This window comes from Pagrus pagrus, assembly GCF_965226575.1.
Source record: "Pagrus pagrus genome assembly, chromosome: 11".
Taxonomy (NCBI): Eukaryota; Metazoa; Chordata; class Actinopteri; order Spariformes; family Sparidae; genus Pagrus; species Pagrus pagrus.
The window spans coordinates 116,675-135,000 of NC_140195.1; the positions used below are offsets into that span (position 1 = coordinate 116,675).

Here is an 18,326-nt window from a genome sequence, read left to right on the forward strand (position 1 = left end):
AGTTAATGAGAAAACAGTCAGTCAATGACACAACAGTCAGTCGGTGGCCCGATCCTGCAGATTTGTCCTCTACAACATCCGCAGGATCCGGTCTTTCCTCACAAAGGACACAACGCAACTCCTGGTCCAATCACTGGTCTTCTCCTGCCTGGACTACTGCAACTCTCTCTTGGCTGGACTCCCAGCCTCTGCAACTAAACCGTTGCAATGTATCCAGAACGCTGCAGCGCGCCTCGTTTTCAATCTACCCAAACTCTCCCATGTGACCCCCCTCCTCCGTGACCTCCACTGGCTTCCTGTTGCGGCCCGCATCAGATTCAAGACCATGGTGCTGGCCTTCAAGGCCGTCAACCGAACTGCACCCGTCTACCTCCAAACACTGGTCAGACCACAGGCCCCAGCGCGAGCACTTCGCTCTACTACATCAGCTGGCCGGCTGGTACCGCCATCGCTGAGAGCAAACAAAGACCTCCCAGCAAAGTCACGACTCTTCTCTGTTCTGGCGCCTCAGTGGTGGAACGAACTCCCGACCAACGTCAGGACAGAAGAGTCACTCACCATCTTTCGCAAAAGACTCAAGACTCACTTGTTCAGACTTCACCTGGACCCCGCATAGCATGACTTTAGTTACTTTGAGTTTATGAGACAACAGTCAGTTTACGAGACAACAGTCAGTTAATGAGACAACAGTCAGTGATGCCGTCGTTATTCTGAAATGATCCGTTATCTCTGATGTGTGTAGATCAGATGTGGTTCTGGTCCGGTCAGAGCAGCAGCTGACACACAGGAACCAAACATTAAATATATCCTAGGCTGACAGGTGTTCAGGTAAATGGAGAACAGGTAAACAGGTGGGTCAGTGCTGGATACTGTACAGTATGTGTTCAGTATCAGTATGGCAGCAGCTCTGGTCTTCAGATCACACAGTTCAACAGTGTGATCACCTGCAGGATGAAGCTTATTCTGCTGGTTCTGGACCGGATGCTGTGATACCCGGAGGTTCCAGGAGGTACTGGGACCCAAACATCATAACTTGTTTATCGGAGCGAGTGTCGACGTTTCTTTGATCAGAGTTCTTGTTGAGATCAAAGTAAAGTTTGGATCAGACACAAGTTTTAAAATTATAACTTTATTTTTACATGATAAAAACTGTGTTGGCCTCCTGTTGTTGCCTCTTCACAATAAAAACACATTCCATTGCAGACTGACTTCTTCTTCATCATCATCATCATCATCATCATCAGACAGGTATTTACAGGCACATTTACACACTGTTAGCAAACTGTACACAGTCAGCAAGAAACAGTCTGAGCTTCATTACAACTCATCCTGGATCACTTTTATACAAACCCTTTAAACTTTTTATTCCCTTGTAGAAAAAACGTTTCAGTAACAAACATAGCTCGACCAATCAGAGCTGAGAATCTGTTTCATTGTGTCCCAGAAGATTAGAAAACTGTACAGAGATCAGGAGGTCAAAAGTCAGAGCTTCTTCCTCCACTTACATACATCATCAGTGACACAGCAGAGCCGGACTCCGCCTCTCGCCTTTATTTCAAAAACAAAACAAACACTGCCTGAAGAAGCACCAGAAATCTTTATCATCATCATCATCATCATCATCATCACATGCATGCAGAAGTCTAATCTGATCAGAGAACTACAACTACGGGTCAAACACAGGCTCAAAAAACACACAAGGCAAAAACACAGAGGAGACGTTTGGATCAAACAGCAATAATCAGAAATATTAGAAGACAAAGAAGAAAAGATGAGTCAGCAGTAAGATCATTCACCAAACGTCTCCATTTAGAACAAAATCTGTCAGAAATGACAGTCTGAAGATTATTGCCTGATGGGTTCAATCTCAGTTAGAGTCCATTTACACTGAATAACATACAGCAAGAGTCCAGGAAGTATGCTGTCAGGAGAGTCCAGGAAGTATTCTGTCAGGACAGTCCAGGAAGTATGCTGTCAGGAGAGTCCAGGAAGTATTCTGTCGGGACAGTCCAGGAAGTATGCTGTCAGGACAGTCCAGGAAGTATCCTGTCAGGACAGTCCAGGAAGTATGCTGTCAGGAGAGTCCAGGAAGTATCTTGTCCAGAGTCCAGGAAGTATCCTTTCGGGACAGTCCAGGAAGTATCCTTTCGGGACAGTCCAGGAAGTATGCTGGCAGTACAGTCCAGGAAGTATCCTGTCAGGACAGTCCGGAAGTATCCTGTCAGGACAGTCCAGGAAGTATCCTGTCAGGACAGTCCAGGAAGTATGCTATCAGGAGAGTACAGGAAGTATCTTGTCCAGAGTCCAGGAAGTATCCTTTCGGGACAGTCCAGGAAGTATCCTGTCAGGAAAGTCCAGAAAGTTTCCTGTCCAGAGTCCAGGAAGTATCCTGTCAGGACAAACAACCATTCTGGTAATGATCAATGCTGTATTTTACATCACAGCTTGACGTCCATCCTGTCAGTTCAGATATTTGGATTATGTGACAGTGCAGCTGACTGATATCAGATATAATAACATGCAGCTGACAGTAGGTGACATGCTAACTGTTGGCAGTCAAAGATTTGTTTCTATAAACAGCATCATTATGAAGGTCAGCACACAGGAAGCATCTCAGTGTTCACACACCTGAACTCAGATGTTTATAGAGTCAGCTGATGTGATGCTACATGTAGCACTTAGCATGCTCGCAGGTTGTAGCTATTCATTCAGTGATTTTTAGTGTTTTAGTTAGCATAATACTGTTAACACAAGGTTAAACAAAGAGCTAGCATATACGGCTAGTTGTAGTTAGACAACCACATACAGCTAGTCTTAAAGAACTAGCACATTTTACAACTGTGTAATTTCAGACGTTTGCCAGCAACAAACAGCTGGTTAAGAACAGCCAGCAATACATTTCAAAAAGCTAATATCTGATGTCATGCTAACTAGCAGGCTGTGTGTAACTGTCTTTGTTTGAGGACATCACACACTAACATCCTGTCAGTAACGTTTGAAGCTGTTTGTAGCTAGCACAACATTCTGCATAGTAGCTGCAAACATGTTATTAACTCTTTACATTTTTAATTTGACAGATAATTCTTCACGCAACAACAGATTACACAACAAACTCTACTCAAGTAAGTGAGTGAGCAGCTGAGACTTATTTTCAACCTAGCATGATGTTATGCTAGTTGTTCTGCATTATAGCACATGTTAGCTGTTAGCATGTAGGCCTCTGTATATGTAATGATACTGTTAGGGTTCAGTCATATGTACATAAGTCGCTGTTGTTTTCCTTCCATGGTCTAGAGTTAAAGATTTAAATTAATTTATCTTCCCATGATGCACTGGGCCACGTGATCAATATGGCTGCTGTCAGAAGAGACAGACAGCGCCACCTAGCTGCAAGAGTGAAGGCACAGCTGGGATAAATAGGTATAAATAGGACTTACAGTATGTACACATAATAAGTTAGTAACTAGCTAACACACACACACACACACACACACACACACACAGATTGTTTTTATCTTCTTTCAGCTCTTTTCTCTGTCAGCAGCTTCACTTTAATGTTAAACTTGATTTTCAGTGTGATTCTAGTTTCCGTCTGTTCGTTCATTTATTTCAGGACCTGGTCACAAAAATAAAAATAGATTCCTTCATCCGTCGTTTAGCTGCTGTGACCGACTCCTCTGCTCTGAAGACACCACGTCACTCTGGACCAGGTCTTTAACTCTGATCTCAGAGCACCTGAGCCTGCTCACATTCACCTGCACACAGCAGCGGGGCGAGTTGTCTCTCATTGGTCTGTTTAATGTCCTGACTGGATTGTGGAGGCGGAGCCAAATGCAACCACGCAGGACTGAAGGAGAGTTGATGTCGTCATAACTATAGAAAAGTACCAGATTCAAAAAGGAACCTGTGAGCGGAGCTACCTGAACCTGAGATCACTGAGATGAGAACAACGAGGAACCAAAGGAAGGACTGTCAGACTTGATCTAAAAGAGACCTGATCCAAGGTGGTCCAAGCGGAACCACTCAGTTGCCAGACCAGAATCAGAATGGTCTCTGGGTTCAGAAACTAACTGGACCTTTGGAGACCTGTGGAGTTCTGAGGACCTTCTCTTCTTCTCTCATTTTCAAAAAACAATTTCAAACTCAACGTGTAAGCAGACGGAATGACATCATCACTACGGTCTCTACGGTAACAACCCCGGCTCATGTTCCTTCATTCTTCTCAAGCTGCTCATCTGCTGCGTGCTGATTGGCTGATGAAAACATGCAACATGATGTCATCTCCAATACACTGGGATCTATAGAAACCTGAGGACCCCGGTGAGTCGATTTGGACTCGACCTGGAACTGAGGAAGACTGGGAACATGTGTGGGACGGGTCAGGACCTGAGGTTTACCTGGACCGGTCCAGGTGGAAGATTTATTTTGATCAGAAACTGGAATCAGCCTGAAAACATGGTTCTACAAACACTGTGATTATTGCTTCAGTCCAGTGGACCTCTTAAAGCTCCTGACGGCAGAGATGTGCTGGTTTAGCAGAAAGGCAATAAAAAGCATCCAGCATGTCTGAGATCAGCAGGTCAGTAATCAATAATCAATAATCAGTAATCAATAATCAATACATGTGATCAGAATAGAAACTATTCAAATTGTGCTTTCTGACTCTACACAGGCAGCAGAGCAGCAGGGAACTCTGGGAAATGTAGTGCAAGGCAGCAGGTGATGATGATGTTCCCTGATCTGATTGGTTAGATTGTCGTTTCTGATGTCGGGTTGGTCTAGCACCAGGTCCAGGTCTGAACCGGGTCTTAACCAGATCTGGACTGGGTATGGACCGGGTCTGAACTAGGTTCAGTTCAGGATTAGGTTTAGTTTGACTGCTGCAGAGGGAAGGAACCTAAAGAACTCCTGAGTCGGACTGTAAAAACCACACACACACATACACACACACACACACACACGCACACACACACACACACACACACACAGCAGGAAGACAGTGTTAACAGCAGTCTCATGGTTTCAGTCTCTGAGCTGCTGAAGATGTTCAACAGGAGGCGTCCTCATCCTCTTCATCCTCTTCTTCATCCTCAGCAGGGGTCAGAGTGTCCTCGGGGTCACGGGGTCAGAGGTCATCAGAGGTCAGTGACCTTGTTCTCCACCAGGGCGGCGACCTGCTGCAACCGATAGGCCAACTGCATCTTCTGACCTGAACTGTCCTCCTCCAGAGACATGATGATCTGACAGACAGGTGAAAGACAGACAGGTGTCAGTACTTTGTTTTCCTCCTGTCAGAATCATTGCAGTTTAAAGGAGCAGTCTGTGTAGTATATAATAATAAACCACTAATCACTAAATTGTTTATTTAGTTTGTTTAGACATAAAGAAAAATTAAATCTCTCAGTGCTCCTTTAACAAGCTGCGAATTAATACTAATCATCATATCAGCTGGTCAAACAGGAAGTGTGTGTGTGTGTGTGTGTGTGTGTTACCTGGTCATAATATTTGTTGATGTACTTGTAGAGTTCATGAAGAGCAACAAGACTGTTCATCTCTGAAGCAAAACTCTGCAGACGGACAGGTCAGAGAGACAGACAAACAAGTCAGAGAGACAGACGGACAGGTCAGAGAGACAGACAAACAGGTCAGAGAGACAGACGGACAGGTCAGAGAGACAGACAAATAGGTCAGAGAGACAGACGGACAGGTCAGAGAGACAGACAAACAGGTCAGAGAGACAGACGGACAGGTCAGAGAGACAGACAAATAGGTCAGAGAGACAGACGGACAGGTCAGAGAGACAGACAAACAGGTCAGAGAGACAGACGGACAGGTCAGAGAGACAGACAAATAGGTCAGAGAGACAGACGGACAGGTCAGAGAGACAGACGGACAGGTCAGAGAGACAGACAGACAGGTCAGAGAGACAGACAAATAGGTCAGAGAGACAGACGGACAGGTCAGAGAGACAGACAGACAGGTCAGAGAGACAGACAAATAGGTCAGAGAGACAGACGGACAGGTCAGAGAGACAGACAAACAGGTCAGAGAGACAGACGGACAGGTCAGAGAGACAGACAAACAGGTCAGAGAGACAGACGGACAGGTCAGAGAGACAGACAAACAGGTCAGAGAGACAGACGGACAGGTCAGAGAGACAGACAAGGCGGTAGATATTTCAGCTGTGTGGTTGGTGTTGCGTTCACTGACCCCAGACAGTTCAGTCAGAGTTGAGTTCATCTCCTGATAACAGCCTGATGCAGCGCTGTGGATATCACTGTAATACCTACAGACACACACACACACACACACACACACACTGTAGTTAGTCAGTAAAGTGTTGCTATGGTAACAGTGATAAGGGACAGGAAGCTGTCTCACCTCTCCACCAGCTGTTTGTATCGGGGGATCTCTCTGGCGTACAGCAGCTTGTTTACAGGAGAGTCCTGATTGGACAGAAAGTAAGTCACATAGTTAATACTGCCACAAACAGACAGACAGGCAGCTGAGAGACAGGCAGACATACAGACAGACAGACAGGTCGTACCCGTCCCACTTTGTGCTCGGAGGTGGTGCAGGAGTCGATGAAGGTCTGGGCGATGACAGACAGGACGGCGTCGATGCTGTCGCTCACCTGAACGTCCAGAACAAACTGAGGATTCTTCAGAATGTTCACCCAGAACCTGAGAGGGAGACTGCACAGAGACAGACGGGTCAGACACACAGACAGGCCGCAGGGACAGACAGGTGTCCAGGTGTGTTCCTCACCTGTTAGTCTTCCAGATGTGGACGGTCTCCGGGTCGTCGATGCCGTGTTTCTCCGCCATGTCGTCCAGGAAGTCAAAGAAGAACCTGACGGCGATCGGAGGAGGACGCTTCGTACTGAGGATCGCCACGAAGACGTCGTCCACGAACTTCTGCAGGGTCCCCTACAGAGAGACAGGCAGGGAGAGAGACAGGCAGGGAGAGAGAGAGACAGGTAAATCTCAGGTGTGTAAGTCTGTGTTACCTTCATGGACAGCAGCCGGGTCAGGTAAATCTCAGAGGGGTATTGCACAAAAGTAGAATAGAATAGAATTCACTGATGGGAACATGGATAAGAGTCGCGCTTCGTATTTCACGGCCGCTGAACAACAGCTCCTGATGGACTTCTATGAAGAGGTGAAAGACATCATCAGAAAAAAGGCAATAATGCCAAAATTAAAGAGAGAGAGAAAGCCTGGCAGACAACAGCGGACCGGCTTCATGCGTATAGTCCAAAACTGTACCATTAATAAACAGCTCCACTGGAACTGTCATAATCAGGCTCCAATTAAAGGACTAAAGGAGTCACTGTTCAGGTCCAATCAGCTGTGTGCACTTTGCTTTAAATGTGGCGAGTAGAGGTGCATGTTACTCAGGAAATGTAGAGTACGATGAAGTGCAAACAATTATCAACATGTGTGTCATTGAATCTGTTTTTCTCATGTTAGTTTTTATCTGTTTTATCTTTCTGTCCTTCATAAAGAACAAACCTGTCTGGACATAAAAGGACCTGCAGCACGTTTAATCAAACAAGAACATTTTGCAGGCTGGTCAGTGACTTTAAAGTAGATAACAGTGAACAATGAGTGAACAGATCAGGTCTCTGCTGACATGTTGAGTGTCTGTATGATTGTAGCAGTTTAAAAAAAGCCCATAGAACCGGCACAGGGGGCGGCCCACCGAGCCAGGATATGACCCAGCAGAGGAGCTGGCTCTCCATTTAAATAAAGGGAGGCCAGTGATGGAGGGATCCAGGGAGGGACAGTAACAGACTCTGTCCCAGCCACAGACACTGTCCGCTTGGACTTCCGGTGGGACTCAGCCCAAGATGGCAGCATAGGTAACTAGCTCCCGATCAATACTCGATAAAACCCCCCCAAATTCTATTAATGTGATAGAAATAGATACATCTGAAGCAGAGATGGAAAGGGGAGGAAAATCAAGAAGACAAACAAACCAAAAGAACCCGAAAAAACAACCCGAATTGACAAACAAAGACGGAGGCGATATAGCAGACAATATGGAGGGTGAGGATGAACACATGGAGGCCGATGCGGCTGCGGTGATTCGTGCGGGACTGAAAGATATCGTTAAAGAAATCCAGGACTTCAAAACAGAATTGAAAATGGAGTTCACCACATTCAAAGAAGAAATAAAAAAGGAAATGAAAGAAGAACTCGAGGATTTTAGGAAGGACATTAACCAGCGGCTCACAGAAACAACAACGGAGCTAGCCACACAAACTACGAGAATCACGGAGACCGAACAGAGAATCGAAGAGCTAGAAAACTGGAACATAGAGGCAAAAGAAGCTCTACTTCAGTCTATAAAACAACAGAGAATACTACAAGATATGCTGACAGACCAAGGAGGAGTCAAGATGGCGGCGCGCACAGACGCAGCGGTTCAGAGCTCTCTATTTTGGTGCAAGTTTTCGATTTTTTTGCTTGTATGGTATGTGTGTCTGCTCACATTAAGCTGGGCGAATAACATCTACAGCCGACCCGAACTTCTAAAGTTGGGACTACGGTGCGAGCAAGACGTTACAGCTGAGTTTCTTAGCTCACACGAGATACCAGCGGACATAGCCAGGACGCCGGGCTCTACCTGGATTACACTCCCCTGGGGAAAGAGGCGGAGGCGGCGCAGGAACAGGAAGCAGAAACGGGGCTGCAGAGCCGGCGCGCTAGCTAGGCTACGCAGGCGGCCATTCAAACCTTCGCTTCCCAGCATTTTTCTATCAAATGCAAGATCCCTCGCCAATAAGCTGGACGAGTTGAAGCTGCAAATTGCGACAGACAAGATCGTCGGGGACAGCTGCATTCTGCTCATCACGGAGACGTGGCTTCACCCGCTCATCCCGGACACTGCTATTGAGCTAGCAGGCCGCACAGCTAGAGATGTTCCGATACCATTTTTTCCCTCCCGATACCGATTCCGATACTTATGCTGTGGGTATCGGCCGATACGAGTACCGATACCGATACCAGTGTGTTATAAAAAATTATATATATATATCATACTACGCCTGCATGACTGTGATGTGATCATCACTGTGCTGAGGCCTGGCTCAGGTTAAACCCTTTGTAAAACATGAATGAATACAGCAAATGAAAGCCATTTATTTTTAAAAAGAATAGTATAAAGCCGAATTCAGCACAGAGCAGACAGGAAGTCAGACACGAAATAATAACATGACATCCGGTTAATTTTCAAAATAAAACACTCCGTGTTGATACAAGCACAAAAACCTCAAATAAGAGACAAATACGAGCTCTTCTTCTAATCCTTCAGTCGGGAACACTTCCTGTTGTTGTGTTTATAACACATACATATAACTGCGGTCGTGTGTGATTATGTAATCATCGCGGGAATTCCTCGGTTTTAACTCTAGCTGATCGGCGGAGCTGCGCTGTGGCGGACTCAAAACACAGCTGGTGGGGGTTGCCGGACGAGGACGACGGAGCCAAACCGTACCGGAGCCGTAACGCAGCGGACACGTATCCGGTAGAATCTCGGAGCTAACGGAGCTAGGCTAATAAATTATGTGGTATCGGATCGGTGCCTGGACTCCAGTACTCGCCGATACCGATGCCGGCATTTTCGGCAGTATCGGAGGCATTTCCGATACTGGCATCGGAATCGGAACAACTCTACGCACAGCACATCGGCATGACAGGACCAAAGACTCCGGTAAGAGCAGAGGAGGGGGGCTATGCATCTACACCAACAACAGCTGGTGTACCAACACTAAGACTGTCACCAGTCACTGCTCTTCAGACCTGGAGTATGTGACTGTGAAATGCAGGCCCATCTACCTTCCACAGGAGTTTAATGTTGTCATGCTAACTGCTGTTTACATACCACCGGCGACTAATGCTAGCTTGGCTCTCGGACTGTTACATGATTCCATTAGTAGTCAACAAAGCATGTATCCTGAGGCTGTGCACATCATTGCTGGGGACTTTAATCATGCAGATTTGAAAACTGTACTCCCCAAATTCCACCAGCACATTAAGTGTGCAACTAGGGGAAAAAACACTCTGGACAAGGCTTACTCTAATATCAAGAGTAGCTACAGGGCCAAGCCACTACCACACCTGGGCCAGTCCAACCACCTGTCCCTTCTGTTAATCCCAGCATACACCCCCCTCAGGAGAAAAGTGCTCCCTCCACAATTAAGACTGTAAAAATCTGGCCTGAGGACACCTCTCATCAGCTCCAGGATTGCTTTGAGAGAACAAACTGGGCCATCTTTGAACAGCAGGACCTGGAGGACTACACTTTATCCGTTCTGAGCTATATCAAGTTCTGCACGGATACTGTTACCACCGAGAAGCGCATCCGGGTCTATCCAAACCAAAAGCCCTGGATGACTGGAGAGGTCAGGACCCTGCTGAAGGAGAGGAACAAGGCCTTCAGGTGTGGTGATGGGGTACAGTACAGTGCTGCCAGAGCCAACCTGAGGAGAGGCATCAGAGAAGCAAAGACCGCACACCAGAGGAGGATAGAGGAACATCTCAGCAGCAACAACACAAGGCAGGTGTGGCAGGGGGTGCAGCATATCACCGGCTACAAATCCAACAACCTCGCAGCGGCTGACAGAGATGCCTCGCTGGCGGAGGAACTGAACATCTTCTTCGCTCGCTTCGAGGCAGAGAAACCGCATGCAGCAACATCGCACCGCCCAACCTGCGACAACATCCTCATACTGGAGGAACATGAGGTGCAGTGCACACTAAGGAGGGTGAACCCGAGGAAAGCTGCTGGACCAGATGGCGTACCTGGACGTGTGCTGAAGACCTGTGCGGACCAGCTGGCTGTTGTTTTCACCAAAATCTTCAACCAGTCCCTGTCCCAGTACACTGTCCCACTTTGTCTGAAGTCCTCTGTCATTGTTCCACTGCCAAAAAAAACAGCAGTCAGCAGCTTGAATGACCGTCCAGTGGCACTTGCACCGATCATCATGAAGTGCTTTGAAACTCTGGTTCGGGGGCACATCAGATCAAGTCTGCCACCTGCATTGGACCCTCACCAGTTTGCGTACAGGGCAAACAGATCTACAGAGGACGCTATTGCAACAGCCCTCCACTCTGCTCTGAGCCACCTAGAGCAGCAGGGGAGCTATGCAAGGCTGCTCTTTGTTGATTTTAGCTCTGCGTTCAATACCATCCTCCCTCACAGACTGGTGCCCAAACTGACGGAGCTGGGGCTGTCTTCCTCTATCTGCCACTGGATCCTGGACTTCCTCACAAATCGCTCCCAGAGGGTGAGAGTAGGTTCACACCTCTCAGCATCCATCAGCATCAGCACCGGCTCCCCACAGGGCTGTGTGCTGAGCCCCCTACTCTACACCCTTTACACTCATGACTACACCCCTGCCCACTCCAGCAACATCACTATTAAGTTTGCAGACGACACCACAGTAGTGGGCCTCATTTCTGCCTACAGGACTGAGGTGGAGCAACTGACTGGGTGGTGCAGGGAAAATAACCTGGTTCTTAATACCACCAAGACGAAGGAGCTGATCGTGGACTTCCGGAGGAAGAAAACGGAAAGTATCCAACCACTGTGCATCAGCGGGGACTATGTGGAGAGGGTCTCTGACTTCAGGTTCTTGGGCATCCAGATCGAGGAGGACCTGTCGTGGAGTGCAAACACCTCAGTGACCATCAGGAGGGCACAGCAGAGACTTTACTTTCTGAGACTCCTCAGAAAGAACCACCTGTCACAAAAACTGCTGGTGTCATTCTATCGATGCTCAATAGAGAGTGTGTTGACATACTGCATGTGTGTGTGGTATGCCAGCTGCACAGCAGCAGAGAGGAAAACACTCCAGAGGGTCATCAACACTGCCATGAAGATCACTGGCTGCTCTCTCCCCTCCCTAGATGAACTGTACAGTGCAAGGTGCCTTAAAAAAGCTCAAAACATTATTAGGGACCCATCACACCCCGGACATGAACTCTTTGAACTGCTGCCCTCTGGCAGAAGGTACAGGACAATAAAATGCCGGACTAACAGGTTCAAGAACAGTTTTTACCCGAGAGCAATAGTGTCGCTGAATGCAATCAAAGCATAAAAGAATGTGTCTGACAGTGCAATAATCTGATGACTGTGCAATGAGTATGACATGGTGTATGTGAGGTGTGTGCTTGCTATTTATGTTTTTTCTTATTTATTTTATTTGTATTTTATCCTAATGTTTTTATGTCTTTTATCTATAATTTGCACTAAAAGGAGTTGCATCTCAATTTCGTTGTATAAGTACAATGACAATAATGATCTATCTATCTATCTAAGAGGGAAGAAACCGACGGAATAACATCCGCATCTTTGGTCTAAAAGAGGGCGCAGAGGGCAGCTTTGTAACACAATTCATTGAACAACTTCTGGAAAATGAGCTGCCTCTGCCGACAAACATGCATCTACAAATACAGCGGGCACACCGAGCTTTACTGCCGAAACCAGACGCTGATAAACCCCGGAGATCTATCGTGGTGAACTTCCTTCAATACACGGTGAAAGAGACGGTGCTGAGGGAAGCCTGGAAGAAAAAAATCCACTACCAAGACCGAGCGCTCTTTTTTGACCATGACTACGCCACCGAAGTCATCCGGAAAAGAAAAGAATACAACGGTATTAAAAAAGCCCTGAAGGAGAAAGGAATACGCTTCCAGACGCCCCTGACGAAAATCAGGATCCACTGGGAAGCTGGCCCGCGGACATACGAGAGCGCACAGGAGGCTGCGAAAGAGCTGAACCGGAGGGGAATCACGGCAGAGGTACCGGGGGGAGGTGCAGCCAGGACCGGGCTGGAAGAGCGACCCCAGCGGTCATTACCGTGGCAACGAGTCGGTAACTCAGAAGATACTGCTGAGCGAGCCAAGCAGAGACTTCAGGAATTTCAAAGGAAATAATGGGCAAAGAGGTATGTGAGTGCATTCAAAAGACTAAATAAGGACACTGACGAACATTTTAATATTGACTGCACTCCTTGAATTGGTCATAATATTGATCGATTGTCTTCCCTTGCTATATTTGATCGGTAGCTAAGAGCATACTTTTTGCTAGGAGGTTAATGCAGAGGCATTATTGGACAATCAGACCAAACCTACCTAGAGAGGGGCCCCCATATGCTGCAGGATATTCTCCTCGCCCACAAAGGTAACGTGGGAGGCACACATGGACACGTGCCTACCTTTGGAAGTGAAACTGTTCCCTGTTCTACATCAAACTGTTCTATGTGCGTACGAAGCTGTTGTTGGTTGTCATGGTTACGATACAGATCCAAGGAAAGTTCAAGATTTTACAAAAACAATATGAGTAGTATCTCACTAGTGTCATTAAATGTAAATGGGCTGAACAACCCAATTAAGAGAAGTAAGGTAATTTTGAAAATGAGGAAACTTAAAGCACATGTCATCTTCATCCAGGAAACACACTTATCTCAGGAAGAGCTTGAAAAGCTAAAGAAATTTGGCTACAGAAACACTTTTTATAGCACATGCAAGCGGAGCCGTAAAAGAGGGGTTGCGATAATGATACAAAGCGCAATCAATTTTGAATGCTTGAAAGAAATTAATGATGAAGAGGGACGATTTGTTCTTGTTAAAGGAAAATTAGAGAACAAGATAGTCACATTAATCAATGTATATGCCCCGCCAGAAAGTGACACATTTTTTTAAAACTCTATTTACAATTATAGCATCAGAATCTGAGGGTACTATGATGTGTGCTGGGATTTTAATGTAATTCTGGATCATAGGATAGACACGACAAGCACAAGAAGAAGTAAGACTCACCTATCTAAATTCATGAGTATGTCATTGAAGGAACAGGGTACAGCAGATGTATGGAGAGGACTCCACCCAGAGAAAGACTACACACACTGTTCAACACTCACAGCACCCATTCTAGAATAGACTATGTATTTAAGAATAACTGGGACATGCACAAGGTGAAAGAACGTAAAATTATATTTCAGACCACAACACGGTACATTTAACTGTGCATATTAATAATAGACATAAAAACACAACCTGGAGACTGAACAGTGGCATAATGAACAATAAGATAATAATTGAGCAAATTAGAAAGGAAATGAAAAGATGCATCGAAGAAAATGCTACAGACGAAATAAACCCGACTATCCTATGGGACACTTTAAAGGCCGTAATCAGAGGAAAATTAATAGCTATAACATCAAATCAAAAGAAACTAAAACAAGCGGCTTATCTTGATCTGACAGGAAAATTAAAAAACCTGGAAATAAAATATCAAAACACCCAAAATATTCAACTCCAACAGAAAATGAAGACCATAAAAGGGGAAATAGACAAAATTCTGAGTGGCGAGATAGAGAAAAAACTTTTTTTTGTGAAACAGGAATATTATGAAACTGGCCCCAAAGCTACTAGATTACTTGCAAGGCATATTAGAAAACAGGCGCTAAATACAATACACAAAATCAGGGATCCTCAATCAGACCAATTAAAATACAATGTTGCAGAAATAGAAAAAATATTTAAAGATTACTACAAAAACTTATATACACAACTACCCTCATCCAGTGAGGAGGAAAAAAGACAATTTCTCAACTCACTCGATTTGCCAGCTATTGGAGAACTACAAAACAACGACCTAACAGCTCCTATAACACCTGAGGAAATATCCAAGGCTATATCCAAGCTTAAAGCAAATATAACCCCTGGAGGAGAAAAACACATCAACTCCTCACAGGACTGACGGTGGAAATACAGGTGAACCACTAGGATTAATCTTAGCCCGGCTGTTAGCAGCCCGGCTGTTTAGCAGCCCGGCTGTTAGCCCGGCTGTTAGCCCGGTCTGGAGCAGGCTAGCTGCAGAGAATAAATCACCATAGTAACTTGGCCGGGTTAAGTTTGACCTGTTTTCATGCAAACGACTTGAGGCTGAATTCAGCCAGGATGACCAACATATCCCGGCTTAATCCCTTATCTTGTTTTTGTGCAATACCCCTCTGGCGTGTAAGTGTGTGTTACCTTCATGGACAGCAGCCGGGTCAGGTAAATCTCAGGTGTGTAAGTGTGTGTTACCTTCATGGACAGCAGCCGGGTCAGGTAAATCTCAGGTATGGCCTTGGCTCTCTCTCGCTCCCTCATGCTGCTCTTTCTGTGTTTTGGGATCTCTGGATCTTCGCTGCTCTTCACCAGGTGCCACAGACGAAGCCCCTCCTCCTCCTCGCCCTCCAGCATTGGCGTTTCTACGACAACCACACGCAGAGTAAAACACACATCTCACACGAGGAGAACCCTTCTGTCCGGTTCCAGATGGTTCTCTGTTTTAGTTCCTGTTGTGGATGTTCTAGGTGTCCCTTTGCACTGGGGTCTGGGTCTTGGTGTTGTAGATGTTCTAGAATGTTTTGGTTCTGTTGTTATGGGCTCTAGATGGTTTTCCTTACATTGGTTCTGGTTTCTGCTGCTGATTGTAGGTTCTAGATGGTCAGTTATGTGTTTTTTCTGGGTTGTATATGGTCCTTGTGGTGTTGGTTCTGGGTTCTTGATGTGCTAGATGGATCTTTGGCATCATGTTCTAGGTTCTATATGTTCTAAATTGTTCTCTACATTGTTCATTACAGGTTCTATATGGTATTCTTTAATTTGGTTCTGGGTGCTAGATGTTCTAGATGTTTCTCTTTGTGTTGGGTTGTAGGTCCGCTACATATTCTCAGTGTTCCAGGGGTTCTAGGTGTTGTGCTTGTCCTGGGTTCACTGTGTTCTAGATGGTTTGATCCAGGTTCTATGTGCTATGTTTTCACGTGGGTTCTAGGTTTCAGATGACTTTGATATTCCTCCTGTTCTAAAGTTTCCAGATGTTTGGTTCCGTTTGTGGATGTTCCACATGTTCTGTGTGTTCTGGATGAATTGTGTTCTTACTCTCTCCAGTCTGGAACACCTGGTTGACTCCAACTCCACTTGAACTCTGAGAACGAGGAATCAGTGCGACAGTCGCTCCGTCAGGAACCTGAAGAACCCGAGAGGACAGTTTGAGATGAAGATGAAGAAGAAGAGAGCTGCAGAAGAAGAGGAACTGAAGACGGCTGCGATTGGTCGGTTCTTGTTACCTTGTAGTGCTGAAGAGTGTTGATTCGTTTCCAGCGACCTTGAACCACCGCTGTGACATCATCATCTGACAGGGTCAGGTGACCCGCCTGACCCGAACGCCACTCTGTCAATCAAACCAGGAGACACAGTTCAGAATGAGCTGTCAATCAAAACTCACAGGTGAGACAGGTGTGTGTGCGTACCGAGGTCCAGACTGTCTGCTGCTGGTCTCTGAGAGAACGGAGCTCCTCTGTAGACCTGATCCAGGATCTTATCCTTCACCTGCACACAGACAGACAGGTGAGAGACAGACAGGTGAGTGACAGGCAGGTGAGAGACAGACAGACAGACAGACGGGTACCTACCTGTGTGATAGTGTCGGTGTCGAGCACTTTGACAGGACAAGGTTGAACTTCAACTCCATTCTTCACCAACACTGTCAGAGTCTGAGAGACAGACAGGTGCAGACAGAGACAGACAGGTGCAGACAGGTACGGAGGGTCAGTATTCAGGACACCTGTTTGAAACACTTTGAGGTGTGTTATTGTTGATGTCTGTGTTGCCATGGTTACCACAGCGCAGTAGTCGATGTCCTCACGCAGCAGGTGGCTGTCGTTCAGCGTCCGCTTGGCTTTTCCCGTCACGGCGTCGACCGGCCCTTTATCCACCTGATACTTTATGGCTCTGTACAGCATGTAGAGAGGCTCCCCTGCCACCTCCTGAACCACAGACAGGCAGACAGACAGACAGGTGAGGGTGAGATGGGCAGACACAGGTTAGAGTTTCTACAGACAGACAAACAGACACACACACAGACAGACAGACAGACAGACAGACAGTTACCTTGAGGAAGGAATAGAGGCAGATTGACATCCAGTTAGTCAACATCTTCTCTACAACTGTCTCTGTCCTGAAAAACAGACAGACAGACAGACAGATCAGTTACATGCTTGAAGAGCAGCTGACACACTAGAGGTCGACGAGCCATCAGTGTCTGATCAGACTCATGTGAACACAGTTCCAGCTGGACGGTTCAGATGATGTGAAAACCTTGAACATGTGGTCTCAGTCGCATTTCCAGACCTCCTGGAGGAATAAACACCTGGAGTCACATCCGGTTCTGATCCAGAGCTGTTCACTGACGGGAGGAGAGCTCAGAGATTAAAAAGGTGATTAATCTTCACTCCTGTTCATCAACCTGACTGCAGCAGTGATTCAGAGGTGACCTCCGGGTTCTGTACAGAGAACCAGAACCAGAACCAGAACCAGAGTCTGTGCTAAGGGCTGACTTCATACAGAGGTTCACCTCAACACACACACATGCACGCGCACACACACACACACACGCACACGCACACGCACACACGCACACACACACACACACACACACACAGTCTGTGGGCGCACACTGAGGTACTGTGCCAACCAGCTCAGTGAAGTTTTCTCTGCTCTCTTTCAGATGTGTGTCAATCACTGTCAGCTTCCTTCAATTTGGAAAAGCTCAACAATAATTCCAATCCCCAAAATAAAAAATCCTGAGCAACTAACTGAGTTTAAGCCTGTCGCTACATCACTTATTATGAAAATCTTTGAGAAAATCTTGAAAGATGAGATTGTCTCTTTAGTGCATGACAAATTAGACCCCTTACAGTTTGCATATCAAACTGGAGAAGGAGTGGAGGATGCTAAACTCCTCATCTTTGACAAAATCTATAAGCACTTGGAGAAGCCAAAATCACACGTGAGACTTTTATTTGCTGACTTCTCTTCAGCTTTTAACAAGATGCAACCACATATTTTAATTCAACGACTTTTCTCTTATTTTAATTTACTGGATCAGTTCTTATTGTTGCTTTTAAACTTTTTAACTGATAGGAAGCAGCAGGTTTTAGTTAACGGAGCTTTGTCAGATGTTGTGGTTTCAAATACAGGCTCCCCACAGGGTTGCGTTTTATCTCCCCTTCTTTTTATTTTGTATACAGACAGTTGCAGGTCTCACAAAGAGGGCAGCTACCTGGTAAAATTCTCAGACGACACAGCACTTCAGACTCTCCTCCAAGGGTCAGAGTCGGACCACGGTAGTGCCCTGCCAGACTTTGTTAGCTGGTGTGACGAAAATGTCCTTGATCTTAACATGAACAAAACCAAAGAGCTTGTCATTGATTTCAGAAAAAATGGTGGAAAACCTAAGGCAAGTACAATTCATGGGAACAAGGT

At 46.1% G+C, this 18,326-nt stretch overlaps 1 protein-coding gene across 3 annotated transcripts in view; it reads right to left on the reverse strand.

The window, feature by feature from the left end:
- Positions 1–1,109: 1,109 nt before the first annotated feature.
- The window catches only part of plxnb3 (plexin B3), an 82,290-nt gene continuing 65,073 nt past the window's right edge, over positions 1,110–18,326 (reverse strand). For all 3 annotated transcript variants that reach the window (XM_084366139.1, XM_084366137.1, XM_084366138.1), the window contains 13 exons: positions 16,953–17,019; positions 16,682–16,828; positions 16,475–16,555; positions 16,313–16,391; positions 16,130–16,233; positions 15,942–16,029; positions 15,102–15,268; positions 6,769–6,929; positions 6,548–6,695; positions 6,382–6,446; positions 6,211–6,286; positions 5,493–5,567; positions 1,110–5,240 (listed from right to left, as the gene is read on the reverse strand). In XM_084366139.1, the coding sequence (XP_084222265.1) occupies positions 5,136–5,240; positions 5,493–5,567; positions 6,211–6,286; positions 6,382–6,446; positions 6,548–6,695; positions 6,769–6,929; positions 15,102–15,268; positions 15,942–16,029; positions 16,130–16,233; positions 16,313–16,391; positions 16,475–16,555; positions 16,682–16,828; positions 16,953–17,019 (1,363 nt within the window). In that variant the 3' untranslated portion in view covers positions 1,110–5,135. The remainder of the gene's footprint in view (positions 5,241–5,492; positions 5,568–6,210; positions 6,287–6,381; positions 6,447–6,547; positions 6,696–6,768; positions 6,930–15,101; positions 15,269–15,941; positions 16,030–16,129; positions 16,234–16,312; positions 16,392–16,474; positions 16,556–16,681; positions 16,829–16,952; positions 17,020–18,326) is intronic.